Source organism: Mobula hypostoma, chromosome 2 (genome assembly GCF_963921235.1).
Source record: "Mobula hypostoma chromosome 2, sMobHyp1.1, whole genome shotgun sequence".
Classification (NCBI taxonomy): domain Eukaryota; kingdom Metazoa; phylum Chordata; class Chondrichthyes; order Myliobatiformes; family Myliobatidae; genus Mobula; species Mobula hypostoma.
The window spans coordinates 125,721,521-125,740,054 of NC_086098.1; the positions used below are offsets into that span (position 1 = coordinate 125,721,521).

General features: G+C 43.1%; 1 protein-coding gene across 1 annotated transcript in view; it reads left to right on the forward strand.

Moving 5' to 3' along the window:
• Window positions 1-6,523: 6,523 nt before the first annotated feature.
• Window positions 6,524-18,534, forward strand: part of mrps18a (mitochondrial ribosomal protein S18A) — a 141,494-nt gene continuing 129,483 nt past the window's right edge. The window contains exons 1-2 of the mRNA XM_063040634.1: window positions 6,524-6,713; window positions 11,119-11,150. Coding sequence (XP_062896704.1) covers window positions 6,554-6,713; window positions 11,119-11,150 — 192 coding nt within the window. The 5' untranslated portion in view covers window positions 6,524-6,553. The remainder of the gene's footprint in view (window positions 6,714-11,118; window positions 11,151-18,534) is intronic.

The window sequence follows — 18,534 nt, forward strand, 5'->3', positions numbered from 1 at the left end:
CTTGGTGCTCCAATTTCCTCCCACATCCCATACATGTGCAGGTTGTCAGGTCAGCTGGTCATAGTAAATTCCCCTAATGTAGGTGAATGGCAGAATCTGATTGAATTTGATTGGAAAAAAAATTGGATTAGTGTAAATGCATGTTTGGTCGATAGTTCGGACCTGGTTGGCCCAAGGGCCTGGTTCCAAGCTACATGACTTCATGACATGAAATGGTAGGTAGTAATAAGAACCTTGTTCTTGCTATTTATTTATGTTTGCATTTGCACAGTTCATTGTCTTCTGCACTCTGTTTGACCTTTCATTGATCCTGTTATATTCTATTCTACAGATTTGCTGAGTATGCCTGCAGGAAAATGAATTTCAGGGTTGTATAGAGTGACATATGTATATTTTGATAATACTTTTACTTTGAACTTTTAGAATTTTGGCCTCCAGTTAGAAATGAAACAAGTTATTACTTTGCACTTTGAAGGAAAGAACCCTCTCCTCAACCCACAGAGAGTAAGGATACTATTAGGAAACAGGAATAATTTTAAAGCATTAAGGTGTAGAAATAATACTATAACCAGAGTGGAATCAATATATAAATACATAGATGGGTTTATGACATGAGACTAGCTATGGTAGGCAATTTGGTTGGCATTAGTAAGAGGAGCCAAAGGGCCTGATTCTGTGTGGTAAAGTTCTATGACTTTATGATTCCAATACCATTAATGTTAAACATCACATCCTTTCAAAGAAGAATCTCCATGAGGTGTGATTTAAAACAGAGATTTTAATTTTATTAATAGAATGTCGGAGATCATTCTGTACATAAAAGTCCAAAACAAATCCTCTGTAGTATTGTAACACATGTCCTGGCACTTTGATATATTCCACTGCCCTCGTCCCTCACCACCCGTCTTGTGATTTATTGGATTCTCCAAGTGTGGTCTGTCTCTTACCAAGAACAGCAATGTGAAGTACTTTTGCAGGAATTAATGTTCTGTGTCTTTAGCTTAAGCTGGCTTTGATTGTTGGGTAATCCTACACTTTTTGTTTCAGTCCATCGTTCTGAGAAAGAAGGAAACCATTGTGGGTTAGGATAATCTTATACAGCAGTCTTAATCCACCTAAGCAGAGCATGTCACGGGAATCAAGTCTCTGTGTAATAAAGACAAAGCTGATGGACTAAGTAATTTTAGAGTTAAAACACACCTTTAGACTCAAGTGAGGCATGACTATGTTTGGCACCTAACTTTATTTATTAATTCCAATTCTCTTCCTCAAAAGGGCCGTGTCTATGAGTGTGTGTTTTGTGTTTTGCCAGGTGATACGGAAACAGTATGGAGGAAACATTACTTCTATGCTTGATCTGCGTCTCACACATGGGAGGAGAGGGGTCCTTCAGTTACTCTGCTGAATTTAATTTTCATTTTAATTTCCCCGAGGCTCTGAGGCTGTAGTCAAATTTACATTGCTCCCCCTCATTGAATTGTATCACCACTGAAGTGAATGTTCTTGAAGCATATAATTGAAACACATCAGGTTGAGAGGAAATGTGAAATATGACGTATGGCTCTTTTACTACAAGCCAAGAGATATCGCAAAGCATCTTAAGACCGACATCTGAAGTTTATGTGCTATTATATCATACAACGTAGGAAACAGAACAGTATAGCACAAGAACAGGCCCTTTGGCCCATGATGTTTATGCTAACCATGAAGTCAAATGAAACTAATCTCATCTCCCTGCACATGAACTCTATCCCTCCATTTGCAATGCAATATCAGATTCAACACTTGAATTTCTCCTGCTTACTTGTATAATTTGCAATAGTCCAGAATGGAATATGTCAGATGTTGTTCATCGACTATAACCCAGCACTTAATACCGTCATTCCCAAAATCCTGATTGAGAAGTTGCAGAACCTGAGCCCCAGTACCTCCCTCTGCAATTGGATCCTTGATTTCCTAACTGGAAGACGACAATCTGTGCAGACTGGTGATAAACATAGCCTCCTGGCTGATAATCAACACTGGCGCACCTCAGAGGTGTGTGCTTAGCCCACTGCTCTACTCTCTATACACACATGACTGTGTGGCTAGGCATAGCTCAAAAATCATCATCTAATTAGCTGACTATACAACCATTTTTGTAAAATCTCACATGGTGACAAGAGGGTGTACAGGAGTGAGATATGCCAACTAGTGGAATGGTGCCGCAGCAATAACCTAGCACTCAACGTCAGTAAGATGAAAGAGCTGATTGTGGACTTCAGGAAAGGTAAGACGAAGGAACGTATACCAATCCTCATAGAAGGATCCGAAGTGGAAAGAGTGAGCAGTTTCAAGTTCCTGGGTGTCAAGATCTCTGAGGATCTAATCTGGTCCCGACATATCGATGTAGTTATAAAGAAGGCAAGACAGTGGCTAGACTTCATTAGGAGTTTGAAGAGATTTGGCACGTCAACAAATACACTCAAAAACTTCTATAGATGTACAGTGCAGAGCATTCTGACGGGCTGCATCACCGTCTGGTATGGGGGGGGGGGGGCGGTGGCTACTGCACAGGACCGAAAGAAGCTGCAGAAGGTTGTAAATCTAGTCAGCTCCATCTTAGGAGTACCCAGGACATCTTCAGAGAGCAGTGTCTCAGAAAGGCAGCATCCATTATTAAAGACCCCCAGCACCCAGGGCATGCCCTTTTCTTACTGTTACCATCAGGTAGGAGGTACAGAAGCCTGAAGGCACACACTCAGCGATTTAGGTACAGCTTCTTTCCTTCTGCCATCTGATTCCTAAATGGACATTGAACCCTTGGACACTACCTCACTTTTTTTTTTAATATACAGTATTTCTGTTCTTTACACATTTTTAAAATCTATTCAATATATGTATACTGTAATTGATTTACTTACTTATTTTTTGTTTTTTTTCTCTTCTATATTATATATTGTATTGAACTGTTGCTGCTAAGTTAATAAACTTCATGACACATGCTGGTGATAATAAACCTGATTCTAGCCTGTACAGTCTATATATACCAACCATCTTATTTTATCTGAAACTTGGCACATTATTCAAGAGAACCTCCATGAGGGCTAGACTTTATGCAGATTTTCTAGAGTGGGATCTAACCCACAACCTCTGGACACAAAGGCATAGGCAACCCACTGAGCCACAGCAATGGATAATCTACACTCAAAGACAGCAGTGGTTCAAGAAAACAGCTGATCACTCCTTCCTGATGGGCAATTACATGCTGGTTCAGCTTGTGAAACCCACATCCCCTGAATAAACACTTACAAAATATTGGTGGATATTGAGTCAGATCAAGCAAGAAGAGCAGACTTCTTTTTCTGCAGAACATTAGTGACCACTAATGATAGTCCAAGATACCAGTAGCAGATTTATTTATTAATTTGAATTTAAATTGCCCAGCCACCATTCAATAGATGGATTTCAAAGTTCAAAGGAAATTTACTATCAAAGTACATATATGTCACCATATACAACCCTGAGATTTGTTTTCTTGTGGGCATAAATCCAAGAACCATAATAGAATCAATGAAAGATAGGCAGCCACTGTGCAAAAGACAATTGACTGTGCAAATATAAAAGAAAATAATAATAATAAGTAAATAAGCAATGAATATCGAGAACATGAGATGAAGAGACCTTGAAAGTGAGTCCATAGATTTTGGGATCAGTACAGTGATGGGGCAAGTGAATTTGTCTCACTGGTTCAGGAGCCTGATGGTTGAGGGGTAATAACTGTTCTTCAACCTGGTGGTGAGAGTCCTGAGGCTTCTGTACCTTCTTCCTGATGGCAGTAGCAAGAAGAGAGCATGACCAAGGAGGTGGGTTTCCTGATGATGGATGCTACTTTCCTGTGACAGCAGTTCATGCAGATGCTCTCAATGGTGGGGAGGGCTTTCCCTGTGATGGACTGGGCCGTATCCATTACTTTATGTAGGATTTTCTGTTCAAGGGTGTTGGCGTCCTTGATCATATCTGAATCAAAGGTTGAGAACTCTGGCTATCAATTCACTTACTTAACCACTATGTTCACATATTCCCTGCAGTCCTAACAGAATGGTTAAGTTGTTGGAAGCTTGAAATTAAGTCCACCACAGCAAAAATATAAGTTTAGATGTTCATCTTTAACTGAAGAAAAGAGCCCATAATCATTGTCATGAAACCATCAGACTTTTATTAAAACCCATCAAGCTTACCAATGTCCTTCAGAAGAGGAAATCTACCATCCTCACCCATTCTGACCAAAATATGATTCCAGATCCACCAATGTGGTCTGACTCTCAAATAATATATCAAGCTATTCTATTCAGAGACAGAGTAATTGCTAACAACCAGCATATCCCAAAAATAAAAGAGTATTGGGCTTGGCGCAGGCATCAAGGGCTGAAAGTTACTGTGCTGTGCTATTCTGTGTGATGTTCTACTGTGGGACAATGGCACAAATGAGCTGGTCTCTGTTCCCTGAGACTGGCAATACAGATAGATAGGCTGGTGAAGAAAGCAATATAACATGTTTACCCTCATAGGTTAGGGCAGAGAATATGAAAGTTGGAACATTATGTTGCAACCTTACAAACTACCATTAGACTGTGCTTGGTCACCATACTATAGGAAAGATATGGTTACACTGTGGAGGGTTTGAGGGAAGTTGCCTTGAGTGGAGGATTTCAATCAACAAGAGAGTTTTCATAGGTTTAGCTTATTTTTCTACAGTTAAGACCTGAGAGAGCCATATAAAATTATAAGAGGCAAGGATAGGGCAGTCAGGACTCTCTTTCCATGGTAGGAGTATCAAAAGCATGAGGAAATAGGTTTAAGATGAGAGGAATCAGCTTTAAGGTGGATTTGAGGAGAATGTTTTCTTCACAGAGTGGTTGAAATCCACAACTCTGCTGGGAAAGGTGGTGGGATCAGGTAAAAAGGTGGATGTTTGTCTCATCTTCACCACAACCACCTCTAGGGCAGTGTCCATCAGGTGTGCAGCGCTAACTGTGCAGGAATCTTTCGACCCCTCTCACTGCCACCAAGTGAAGTTCTGGTGTTTGTTTGTAAGTTCTGACATGAGGCATTCTGCAAATGGCTTTGGTAGTCCGTTTGGGAACTATTCCACAGGTTATACTGCCCCTTTCTCCTGCAGATCATGCAGAATGTTCTGTGCTACCCATCGTAAATTGGGGGGCCTCTTTGTCGAGCTCCTCTGCACCATCTTGCTGGTGGCCAAACATTTTAATTCTGATTCCCATTCCGATGTGTTGGTCCGTGGCCTTCTCTTGTGCCAATATGAGGCCAACCCCAGCGTAGAGGAGCAACACCTCATCCATTTAGATACCCTCTCCAACCTGATAGCATAAATATCAATTTCTCCTTCCTTTATTCCCCACTCTGACCTTTTACTTCTTCTCACCTGCCTATTACTTCCCTCTGGGTCCCCTCTTCCTTCTCTGGTCCACTCTCCTCTCCTATCAGATTTTTTATTGGTTCTTGATCCTCCAAAATATTCCACATGGAATTTAAACTGGAGGTGGCGGAGGGTGGCCTCAAGAAGAAAATTTTTGATGAAGAAAAGCTGCCTTAAATTTAATTGGGTTGGTTCTGTGGCTGTGTTAGGTTCTTCTCCAGCCTTTCCCACCCTCCTGGCATCACCTATCACCTTGTAGCTAGCCCCCCACCTCCTGGCATCATCTATCACCTTGTAGCTAGCCCCCCACCTCCTGGCATCATCTATCACCTTGTAGCTAGCCCCCTACCTCCTGGCATCACCTATCACCTTCCAGCTAGCCCCCCACCTCCTGGCATCACCTATCACCTTCCAGCTAGACCCCCACCTCCTGGCATCACCTATCACCTTCCAGCTAGACCCCACCTCCTGGCATCACCTATCACCTTCCAGCTAGCCCCCCACCTCCTGGCATCACCTATCACCTTCCAGCTAGACCCCACCTCCTGGCATCACCTATCACCTTCCAGCTAGCCCCCCACCTCCTGGCATCACCTATCACCTTCCAGCTAGACCCCACCTCCTGGCATCACCTATCACCTTCCAGCTAGACCCCACCTCCTGGCATCACCTATCACCTTCCAGCTAGACCCCACCTCCTGGCATCACCTATCACCTTCCAGCTAGCCCCCCACCTCCTGGCATCACCTATCACCTTCCAGCTAGACCCCACCTCCTGGCATCACCTATCACCTTCCAGCTAGCCCCCCACCTCCTGGCATCACCTATCACCTTGCAGCTAGACCCCACCTCCTGGCATCACCTATCACCTTCCAGCTAGCCCCCCACCTCCTGGCATCACCTATCACCTTCCAGCTAGACCCCCACCTCCTGGCATCACCTATCACTTTCCAGCTAGACACCACCTCCTGGCATCACCTATCACCTTCTAGTTATCCTCCTTCCCAGCATCTGTAGAATCTAACATCCAAGGATCACTAGTATAGATTTAGGATTTGATTGACGTACAATGGTGCAGGCGGAAGCGGAAGCGGAAGGGGCGGGACAGAATTGTTCGCCTACCCTTGGAAGATGGCGGTGCAATCGGCAACGCGGTTTTTGTTGCCGGTTTACCGGACACTAACGACACCGTCTCTTTGGGCTTCCGGCCGGCGGTTTTTACCAGAAATTATTAGAAGCCATCGGCCGCCGCTGACTTCATGGCTTATACCAGCCCGAGGGCTGCGGGAAAGTGAGTGCAAAGGAGGGCCGGCAACACGCGCGCACTGGGTAACGCTAAAGGGGCAGGGTCCGCTTTGATTGACGGTGGGGACGCGTGGGCTGGGAGCCGATTGGCTGAAGATTAAACTGCATTGAAGCCAATTGATTGGTGGATTGGCATGGATCGTCTGCTCCACGTTCAGTTTACAGTTACAGGAGTGCGAAGAGGGGCAGAACGGGGGGAACAATGCAAGCATACCAATGTACAGCACTCAGCTGGAGAAATACTGTCATGTTTATATGCACAAAACAAAGAAAAACTCAGCCTGCATCAGCATCACAAGCACATATCATTAGAGAAACAAGAAAACAAGAAAGAATGCAATTCAGGACTGAAAAAATAACCCATTAGGTCCATTGTGTAAAGTGCCCTTAGTGTTGCTTAATTTGTTTGTGGTTATATTACTTTATGTGTTGTGTGTGTGTGTCTTAAATGTGCAGTGTTGAGCACCTTGGTCGGAGGAATGTTGTTTCATTTGGTTGTGTACGTGTACCATTGAATGACAATAAACTGAATTTGAACTTGAGTTAGGGTTGTGCTGCCATTTGAATGAAGAGCTGAGAGGGAAGTAGCTACTCTTGAACCTGGTGGTGTGGGACTTCAGGCTTTTGTACCTCCTGCCCTGTAGTGGCTGCAAGAAGATTGCATGGCCCGGATGGAGGAATGTTTACGGTAGATGTTGCCTTTTCGAGGCAGTGCTTCATTGATCCTTTCGATGGTGGGGAAGGATGTGTCCATGATATATTGGGCTGAGTCCACTACTCTTTGCAACTTCTTATTTCCTGCACATTTGAATTGTCATGCCATTAAGCCAGTGACATTTCTGCCGAAGTAGAAAAGTGATGTACCTCAAAATCAGAATCAAATTTATTGTCATACTCAATGAAGAATTTACTTGTATCAGCATCACGGACATACATTACCTGTCAAATTATGCTTCTCAATCTTCCTTTAACTTTTCAATCTGGCTTTGTCCCCTTTCCTTTCTAGTCCAAAACAACATTCCTTCTAATTTTTTTTTCATTGCTCTGAGCAGAAAAATTTACACTGCCTGAAAATGTGCAGAGCTTTAAATATCTTTTTCGTAATGTGCATACTACGAATATTTAGAATGAAAATTGAAATGCTTTTGTTTTTATTTATTAATTGAAGGGTATAATGACATTCAGTGCAGCAAAGAAAATCTTTCACATTTTGTGAACTTTTTCTCGCTTAGCTTTATTCTATCTGCATGGCAACAAAATGGCTATGTGCATGGGAGCATTTCAGTTTGATTGTGTCACCACACAATGTAGAGGGAACAGTGCCCCAAAATGTTAACTGTTCATTCCCCTTCATAAATCCTGCCTGATTTGCTGAGTTCCTGTTTGTTTTGTCGCAAATTTCCATCAGATGCAGAATCTCTTATTTCTGTTCTTGAACCTGGTGGTGCGGGGTCTCAGACTTCTGTTCCTCTTGCCTAATTGGTAGCTGTGAAAAGATGCCATGGGTCTGGTGGTGGATGGTAGATATTGCCTTTTTGAGGAGAAGCACCTCTGTGGATCTTACTATTGGGGGGTAATACCAAAGCAAAAGACTTGTAGATATCTTGAACAGGGCACAAAGGAAACCATACGGGTTAATGCAATATTATCTTTCAGACTGTCACAGTATATTTATTGCCATTAATTAACAATCTGCTAGAGGAACTCAGTGGGTTGAGCTACATCTGTGTGTGGGAAATGTATCATTGATATTTTGGTTTGAAACCCTGAATCAGCTTTCAACTTGAAGAGTTGACAATTGCTACCCCCCCCACCTCTACCAAAGTTTTAAAAGGGACCTAAAGGAAGATTTTTTTCTCACACGGGATGGTGGGTATATGGACAAGCTGCCAGAAGAAGTGGTAGAAACAGGAGTACAATTACAGCATTCATCATACATTTGGACAACTATATGGATAGGAAGAGTCTGGAGGGATATGGGCCAAGTGCAAGCAAATGGGACTAATTCAGTTAGGCAATTTGGTCAGTATGGATGACTAGGTTGAATGCCCCGTTTCTGTGCTGTGTAGATCTATAACTATAACTCAATGCACACAATATTTGTGCAGAAGTGGTAACATGATAATTGTCTTCACCTGTCATTTTCCAGCTATCGTACTTCCCCTCCCCCACCTTTTTATTCTGTCGTCTTCCCTCTTCCTTTTAATTCCTAAACAGCCCGAAGCGTCGACCGTTTATTCATTTCCATAGATGCTGCCTGACCTTTTGAGTTCCTCCAGCATTTTGTGTATATTGGTTTGGATTTTCCGCATCATCTCATGTTTCTGATTGCCTGTTTATGTTCAGTAAGGTAGGCAAAGGAATAGAAACATCAAGTTGGGCCACTTCAGCCTCATTCTTTATGTGAAATAAGCACTTGTGGAGCTGGAAATAAAGTATCTGCAGTTCTCTGCATAGATGCTGCCTAACCTGCTGAGTTCCTCCAGCATCTCCTCTGGGTTACCAGCAAATAGCTGCTTAACTATTAGCAATGGACATAATAATAGGAGTTGAATAGAAGTCTGCACAGGATGAATAAGGTTCATTGAAAGGACAAATGAACCATTGACAGTGCCCTTTCCCAGTTCAGTATCCCTTATACTGAGGTTTTAGTTACACTCAAAAATTTGGCTATGTTAGGCAGCCCACATTGCCTAACACCAGACTCCCAAAGGATGCCCTCTGTTCTCTCTATTCTGAAGAGATTATCATGTGAACAGAGGAAAAAAATGAAAACATGATATTATAACTTCCTTGTAAAAATGCAGCATGCCCAATAATTTATGAATAATTCATCCATGACTGCACTGAATGGCGGAGGATGATTCAGGATTGTATTGAGAATCTCAATGCTGAGCATTGGGAGTACACAACAGCTTTGTGTAAGCACTGGAAGGAGTAAATCACCTCACAATTTATCCAGGCCTTTTTCCTCCTCCTGCCACTTGTGTGGCAGAGTCTCCAGTTCCCATATTGGTTCTAAGCTACCTTAGAACCAACAGGACAAAATGGAAGTAAGTCTCCTTGATCCTGAAAGATTACCTAAGAAGAAGAAATCGGAATTGTGAAAACTGACAACATGACTGCGGACTGGCCTATTCTTCACAATATTTTTAGGGCAGTTTGTAGAGCTATGTATAATTTCATTAACTTCTAGCTTAACAAGTTCTTGTAGAGTACACTAGATACCCCATTGTCTTTTAATAAAGAGTTGCTTATATTCATAAAGCCCTGACATTTCCAGAACATGGGAATAAGCACCGTTTTCATACTACTAGAGAGAGGGGTGATGATAGACAACAATATCAGCAGAAGAACCTCCAGGTTTTTGTCCTGATTATTGATGCAAATGTGGAATTTTTTCAACAATATCTGCAACATGTGAAAAAATACCCATCAATTTAATGAATTATATTTGGAGAAGTTATTTGTGCTGAATAAGTATTGATGGAATCAGACCCTTTAGCTCAAGTCCATGCTGATCAAGCACGTGTCTACACCAGTCCTGCACTAATCTTATTGTTTATTCTACCCATATTCCCTTATATTCTTGTGAGAATCCTCACATACAGTACTGTGCAAAAGTCTTAGGCATCCTATATTTTTTATATGGTTTCAGATGGTATGGCCTCAACAGAGCTCTGATATCAACACCTTCAAGGCTGTCTGGGATTAACTAGAGGTACAGAAGCAAGTGAGACTGACAAAGTCTGCAAACGAACTGTGGCAAGTTCTTCAAGATGCTTGAATAACCTACCAGCTGATTTCTTAAAAGTGGCAAAACAGTGTACCTAAGAGAACTGATGCACACCAAACATTGATTTGATTTAGTTTTTTTTCTGTTTACTCTCTTTATAGTATTTTTTTGATATTTAGAAACTTCTCATTTCATTATTTTTGAAAGCGTCTTTGCTTTACAGATTTTTTTCTACGTGTGCCTAAGACTCTTGAACAGTACTGTGCACATGAAGGCAATTTGTAGTGACCAATTAACCTAGCAACCAACAGTTGTTGGGATGTGGAAGGGAGTGCCTCACCCAGTCACAGGGAGAACGTGCAATCGCTACAAACAGCAGTGGAGATCTGGATTGAATGTGGGTTGTTGTACTAAATCAGGAGTTCCCAACCTGGGGTCCATGGCGTAAAAAGGGGTGAGAACCCCTGGGAATTTCTTAAAGGCATTTCTTAAGCCTGACGGATAGTAGTGTGATTTCAGCCATCTGACTAGTGCAGTGAAGATTTTTTTTTGAGTTCACTTGATTTTTGTTGGCATTACTTGGTTCATAAAAATCTCGGGTAACTTCTATACCACAAACGTGGTTTACAACCTCTGCCTTTTATTTGTTTTACAGTTGTCCGTGTGCAGGAGGGACAGACCATCACAGTGAGTATAGCTGACTAAGGAACTCTCTTTAAAAAATCTGCTGCAGTTGAGCCATAAACCACCATTTGCCAGAGAAAATAGCCTTTCCCTTTATTAGCTGAAGCATATTAGTACAAGTATTTATTCTGCAACTATACAAAGCATGAGACCACAGCTAGAGTACTGTGATTGTATATTTCTGTGTGTGATTTGGGTCACCACATTTTAGCAAAGATATTTTTGTGAAGGAAGTAAAAGATACTGTGAAAGATCACAAAGTTGTTGCTTGGAGTAATTAGATGGAGTTTAGTTTGGTTTTTGAATTGATGAGACTAAGGTGAAATATAATTCAGCTGCATAAAATGAAGAGGGCTTAGAGAGAGTAGATAGCTTTCCTTAGCAGTGCTCACAGTGGTTTTCCTAATCTGATCTGTTCTCTGGTAACTGTTTTATTAGTGTCACATGTATTAAGGAACAGTGGAAAAAACTTTGTATGGCATCTATACAGATCATTCCAAAACATCAGTACATTGAAGGCAGAATGTAGTGTTACAGTTTTAACTAGCTTGTAGTGGTTGAAAAGTAGCTGGGTATGCACTGACATGTTAAAAACCAACAAAATAATGGACCAAAACTAGGAATTAGGTTAGGCTAAGAGCTGATTTATGGCTAAAGTAGGGACATGTTCGGCGCAGCTTTGTGGGCCGAAGGGCCTGTATTGTGCTGTAAGTTTTCTATATTTCTATGTTTTGTTACGTACCCCGTAACTGGGTTGCCAAACCAGCAGAAATGGACCACTAGTTGGAGTCTGGTTAACAGGAACTAGTGAGGTTTTATTACAGAAATAAGCAACACAGTACTCTAATCGTAAGGATGTAAATGCAACAGGTTAGCAATGATAAAACACACATGTACTCAGAACTAGGGTAATAGGAATCAACCAAGCTCTATCGCAGTCTGGGGGTAAAATGATCAGTCTCAAGTGACGCAGAGTTCAGTTCAGCTTAGTACAGTTCGCAGTAATTGCTGTTGTGCCGTTGGAGAGAGAGAGAGCGAGATGTGCAAATCTGATTCAGCAGACCTTTGATGTTCTTCGCAGTTGGCTTTTGGGCAGACCCTTTTTTATGTCTTCTGTGGTCACCGACTGTGACCCCTCTGCTCCGGAAACGACCGTTCTTCCGCGGTGAACCCAGCACCCAGGCAAGGGCGGACACACACACCAGGTTCCCGCCGATCGTACCCTTTCACCCTGTGCATCTGTGGTCGGGTCCCGCGACCAGACCTCCAAACTTCCCCCAACTTGTGGGGGCACACCGCTCTTCCAGGGTCTCGTTATCTCGTGATCTCGTGGTGTGTGTCGTGCCTTAGCGAACCTGTTCTTTTTATCCCCCTGCTGGGGTATCGCCTGTCCATCAAACTTCAAACAGTTCAGGTTCAAAGCAACCGGTCTGTCAATATTCTGAAGTGTGTTTCTTTCTTGTTAATCTCTCTCTCTTCTCTCTTATTAGCATTTTGAATGTTTCTCCATTGTCTCTCTTATCTCTCTCATCAGCATCAATCTTCTGATAACTTGGTTTGTTGTCACACCCCTATCCTTCAAAGGATTTTTACCGGGGTAAAAATTATGGGCATGAATACATTATTAGATACACACTAATATACAGGGCCATCAGCTATTCGGCTAATACAGAGAACTTTAAGTTGTCAACACCTTACCGACAGTCAGCAATCACATTTTCCGTTCCTTTTATATGTGTTATTTTAATATCCTCTAAGACCAGGCTCCAACTTAGCAACCTCTTGTTTTTATCCTTCATAGTGACCAAAAACACTAATGGGTTGTGATCAGTGTAAATTATTAGTGGTTTCCGTCCCGGACAAATATAACAAAGGTCGTCCCACACAAACTTCGCATTCTTTGGCAAGAGCTTAGTAAGAGGGAGGGTAATATTCGCAAAGTTTTTTCAAAACTTCCGATAGTACCCCACCATCCCCAAGAACCTTCTCAGGGCTCTCTTGTCCGTCAGGGTGGGGACTTCAGAGATAGCCCGCACCTTAGCCTGCATCGGTGCCATCTACCCCTGTCTTACCACAAATCCCAGATAAGTGATCTTTCCGTGGCCGAATTCACTTTTTGCGAGGTTCACTGTCAGGCTGGCTTCAAACAGCTTTTTAAACAGCTCCTCTACTGCCACAATGTGCCCCTCCCACGTGTCACTCCAGACCACTAAATGGTCAATATTTGCTTCTGCGTTCCTTAGCCCTTTTGTCCCTGAATTAATCATCCTGTAGGGGTGTTGCTTACTAGGCTGACCTGATGTGACAACAACACTATGTCCTGGCTCCTTGCATTGCCCCGGGACATTCGGACATACGTGTGCGTGCCGGTTAATTAGCTTTATCAGCGGCTCGCTCGGTTCAGGGGTTAAGTGAGAGAACTCATCAGCAAAGTTGGCCAAAACAATAGAGTTCTCCCATCTGGTCGGCACCATACTTATCTTTTCAAAATGGGTTTTCTCCTTATCAGGTGGCACCCTAGCCTCATTAATTTTCGTGATAACACCGACTAGGTCTGCTCTCTTATCGTGGCAAGCTGTTAGCATATCACTAGGCTGTGTCGGCTCACGTCTACAATAGTCAATACCATCCTTCCTGTGCGGCCAGTAAAACTCTTTCATTATTCTATCGACTGCCTTCCTCACCCCAAAATGTCCACCGAGGGGTATCTTGTGGGCCAGGTTAAGAATCTCGCCCCTATAAATTTTCGGCACTACCACCTGGTGTACCACCCCCCCCATTCCTCATCTGCGGGCATGGTGCGTGGTCTCCATTTCCTCATTAGTACTCCCTCCTTCACATAATAGCCCACTGGCTCCCTTTTTAATTCTGCTTCAGAGAGAGCTGTCTCCGCCAAAACCATCAGCTCCTCGTCTCGCTCCTGTGTCTGTATAAATTCCTTCCTTGCTAATGATAAGTCTACCTCAACTTCCGTTTCACTACGCCCCTTCTCACTTTCTAACCCCTCCTGGTACAAGGCTGGTAAAAACGTCTCAGCTAAATTTACATTCGCTTCGGCAGCCTTTCTGGACATGCGCCGAGTCACTGCGCAAACGGGATAAATCTGTGAGTCCATGGGCGGGGCCTCAATGCTGGCAGGCTGGCTTATCAGTTTTACTGCTGAGAACACATTTCCGCCGGCGAGGTCATTACCGAGTAAGACTTCCACATCTTCCATCGGTAGTTCGGGCCTCACCCTGATCGTGACCGGTCCGGAAACCAAGTCGCTTTTTAGGTGTATCTGGTGCAAAGGTACTGCTTCAGTCCCTTTCCCAATGCCTTTTATCACCCTGACCTCCCCAGTCTGGGTCTCTGAACTAAAGTCTGACACACTCTTTAAGATCAATGACTGACAAGCACCATTGTCTCTCCAGATCCGTACTGGAACCGGGTTTAACCCCTCCTTCACTGACACCAATCCAGCTGAGATAAACTTCTCGCGCCCTTCCTGAACTTTATCAGACCTCTTCTCCCCTAATGGTTTGTTTGCCAGCTCGATACAGCCAGTCGGAGTCGTCGTTTTTCCTTTCCCCGTCTCCTTCTTTGGGGCAAGGCACCTGGACGCAAAGTGACCGGCTTTCCCACAATTATAGCATACGACCCCAGGAGACTTCCTACCAAACTGCTCCCTGTCTTCCTTATCCTTCTCACTAGTGCCTGGCTTCCTTTCTGGCTTTTCCGGCGGACTCTCTCCGCCCTCTTGACTACCCTTCTGGTAGCTTTTACTCGGGGTAAACTTCGCTTTGTGCGTTAATGCGTATTCATCCGCTAACTTAGCGGTTGCGGCTAAGGTTTCTGCCTCTCTCTCATCTAGATAAGGGCCTCATACCTTCAGAGACACAACCTTTAAACTGCTCAATCAGTATTAGCTGTAGCAGTCTGTCATAATCCCCATTGACCCCTTTCGAGGCGCACCAACGCTCACAATACATCTGCATCTCACGGGCAAACTCTAAATACGTGCGGCCCCACTGCTTCCTCACATTCCGGAACCTCTGCCGGTATGCCTCCGGGACCAACTCATAAATCCTGAGTATCGCCTCTTTCAACACATCATACCTCTGGGCATCTTCTGCGGACAATGCCGAGTAAGCTTGCTGGGCTTTTCCTTTAAGTACGCTCTGAAGTAAAACAACTCACTTATCCCTCGGCCAGTCCTGACTTGCAGCGACTTTTTCAAAATGGAGAAAGTACCGATCAACATCAGCCTCCTCAAATGGGGGAACCAGCCTAACCTCCTGGGTCACCCTGAATCCTCCACCTTGGTTCGGCATGGGCCCCTGCGCTAGCGTCATCCTTAACTTCTCCAGCTCAAATTCCCTTTCCTTCTGCTTCTCTCTCGCTTTTCGTTCTAACTCTCTGTCCCTCTCTTCTTGTTCTAACTGCCTGTCCCTTTCTTCTCGTTCCAGCTGCTTTAACCGGAACTCATGCTCGAGTCTCAATTTTTCCATCTGCAGCTGTACTGCTTCTCCACCAGGTTTGCCCATAGATACCACCTCCAGCTCCCCTTGGGGAAACACACCTTTAGATACATAGTGCTCTATGATAGCTCTGTGCATCTCCGCTCTCCTCATTGTCGACTTCCCCTGAAAAAGATTCAACCGTTTGGCCACAGTTGCCAATTCTGATTTCCTGGCATCCTCTAATGCCTCCAAGGTTGGCGCCTTTAGAAATTCCTCATCCATTTCTGCTGTTTGCCCTTTCTTTCTTTCGGGAATTTTAACCCAGTCAATTTACCCAGTCCCAAATTTGGCGTTCAGAATCCTGGATGAGCCCCCACTTATGTTACGTACCCCGTAACTGGGTTGCCAAACCAGCAGAAATGGACCACTAGTTGGAGTCTGGTTAACAGAAACTAATAAAGTTTTTTTAAAGAAATAAGCAACACAGTACTCTAATCGTAAGGATGTAAATGCAACAGGTTAGCAATGATAAAACACACATGTACACAGAACTAGGGTAATAGGAATCAACCAAGCTGTATCGCTGTCTAGGGGTAAAATGATCATTCTCAAGTGACGCAGAGTTCAGTTCAGCTTAGTACAGTTCGCAGTAATCGCTGTTGTGCCATTGGAGAGAGAGATAGAGATATGCAAATCTGATTCAGCAGACCTTTGATGTTCTTAGCAGTTGGCTTTCGGGCGGACCCTTTTTTATGTCTTCTGTGGTCACCGACTGTGACCCCTCCGCTCTGGATACGACCGTTCTTCCCGGTGAACCCGGCACGCAGGCAAGGGCGGACACACACAGCAGGTTCCCGCCGATCGTACCCTTTCACCCTGTGCGTCTATGGTCGGTCCCGCGACCAGACCTCCAAACTTCCACCAACTTGTGGGGGCACACCGCTCTTCCAGGATCTCGTTATCTCGTGATCTCGTGTGTGTCGTGCCTTAGTGAACCTGTTCTTTTTATCCCCCTGCTGGGGTATCGCCTGTCCATCAAACTTCAAACAGTTCAGGTTCAAAGCAACCGGTCTGTCAATATTCTGAAGTGTGTTTCTTTCTTGTTAATCTCTCTCTTCTCTCTTATTAGCATTGTGAATGTTTCTCCATTGTCTCTCTTATCTCTCTCATCAGCATCAATCTTCTGATAACTTGTTTTGTCGTCACAGTTTCTATAGTGGACATGATAGACTGGATTGCTAGCTTAAATGCTGTAAATTTCTGAGATTTTAAAAGAGCTTTCAGGGACGCTTCATCTCATGTTCTCGATATTTATTGCTTATTATTATTATTTCTTTCTTCCTGTATTTGCACAGTTTGTTGTCTTTTGCACACCTGTGGAATGCCCGCGTTGGTGTGGACTTTCATTGATTCTGTTATGGTTATTGTTCCATTCTGGATTTATTGAGTATGCCCACAAGAAATAAACCTCGGTGTTATATATGACGTATATGTACTTTGATAAATTTACTTTGAACTTTGAGCATAGCTGTCTTAACACCATGTTCTTTGGGAATTTGCATGTTGTGTATTTTTTTTAATTGAGAAACTAGGTGAAATGTGGTTTTATAGATTGAAAGGATTTGGAGGAACAATTAAGTGAAGGTTCAAGAACTGTTTTCCTTGTGGGTAAAATTGATATACAGATTACAATACCAACAGTTGTATAGTGGTACCAACAATGAGATTACTGAACTTCCTGGCACCAGCCAGGTCTCATCACGTATGAAGTGTTACTGTTTATATTTTAACTTGTGTCATAATGCCTTAGTATTAACTTATTTGTAGTAATATTACTGCATGTGTTGTGTGTGAGTTATATGTGCTGTTGTGCGTATCTTGGTCTGGAGGAATGCTGTTTCACGTGGTGATACACATGTGTATTGTTGAATGACAATAAACCTGAACTTGAAATTTGAAAGGGAAAAAAGCAAGTAAGCATTGTGGGTGTGAGGTTTTGGAGGAATTGAGTGGGAAGCAGTATCAACATTAGTGTGTCCAGTCAAAATCAAGAGGAAGTAGAAAGAATGGCAGTGTGAAAAAAGCTCACAAACTTTTGATAATGAATGTTGGCTAACAAATGATAAGGATTTGTTCTTGGAGACACAAGAGACTTCCAATGCTGGAAATCTGGAGCGACACAGGAAGGAGCTGGAGGAACTCCATGACCAGCCAGGGTCTGTGGAAGGAAATGGACAGTTGAATTCATCCAGCTCCTTCCTGTGTCACTCTAGATTTCCAGCATCGGAAGACTCGTGTCTCCAAGAACAAATCTGAGTTGAGACTCTTCATCAGGAATTTTCAGGCATTCCAGCTATGAGTCAGAAGGAGACTTTATAAGCTGTACATATCAATTTATGTATTATTTATTTGGAGATACAGTGTGGAACAGACCTTGTTGACCCAATGAGCTATCCTGTGCAGCAATCCACTTATTTTAATCCTAGTCTAATCATAGGACAATTTACAATGACCATTTGATCTACTAACCGGTATGTCTTTGGACTGTGAGAGAAACCCAATTCCCTGATGGTTTCTTTCTCCCCAGTCTCTTGTGTCTTGTAAAGCAAAACAAAAATGGCTAAGAGTCCAAGATCAATTTATTACCAAAGTCGCTCTATACTGCCTTGAGGTTAATTTCCTTGCAGGCATTTACACTAGAAATGTAATAGATTCACTGAAAAAAATCTACGTACAAAGAATGACAAACAACCAATGTGCAAAAGAAGATAAACTGTGCAAATAAATACACAGAGAACATGAGTGGTAGAGTTGAAAGTGAATCTATAGATTGTGGAATCTTCAGAGTTGAGTTGACCATGTTTTAAATGCTGGTTCATAACTGTTCCTGATCCTGGTGTTGTGGGACCTAAAGTTCCAGTACCTCTTTCCTGATGGCAGTAGCA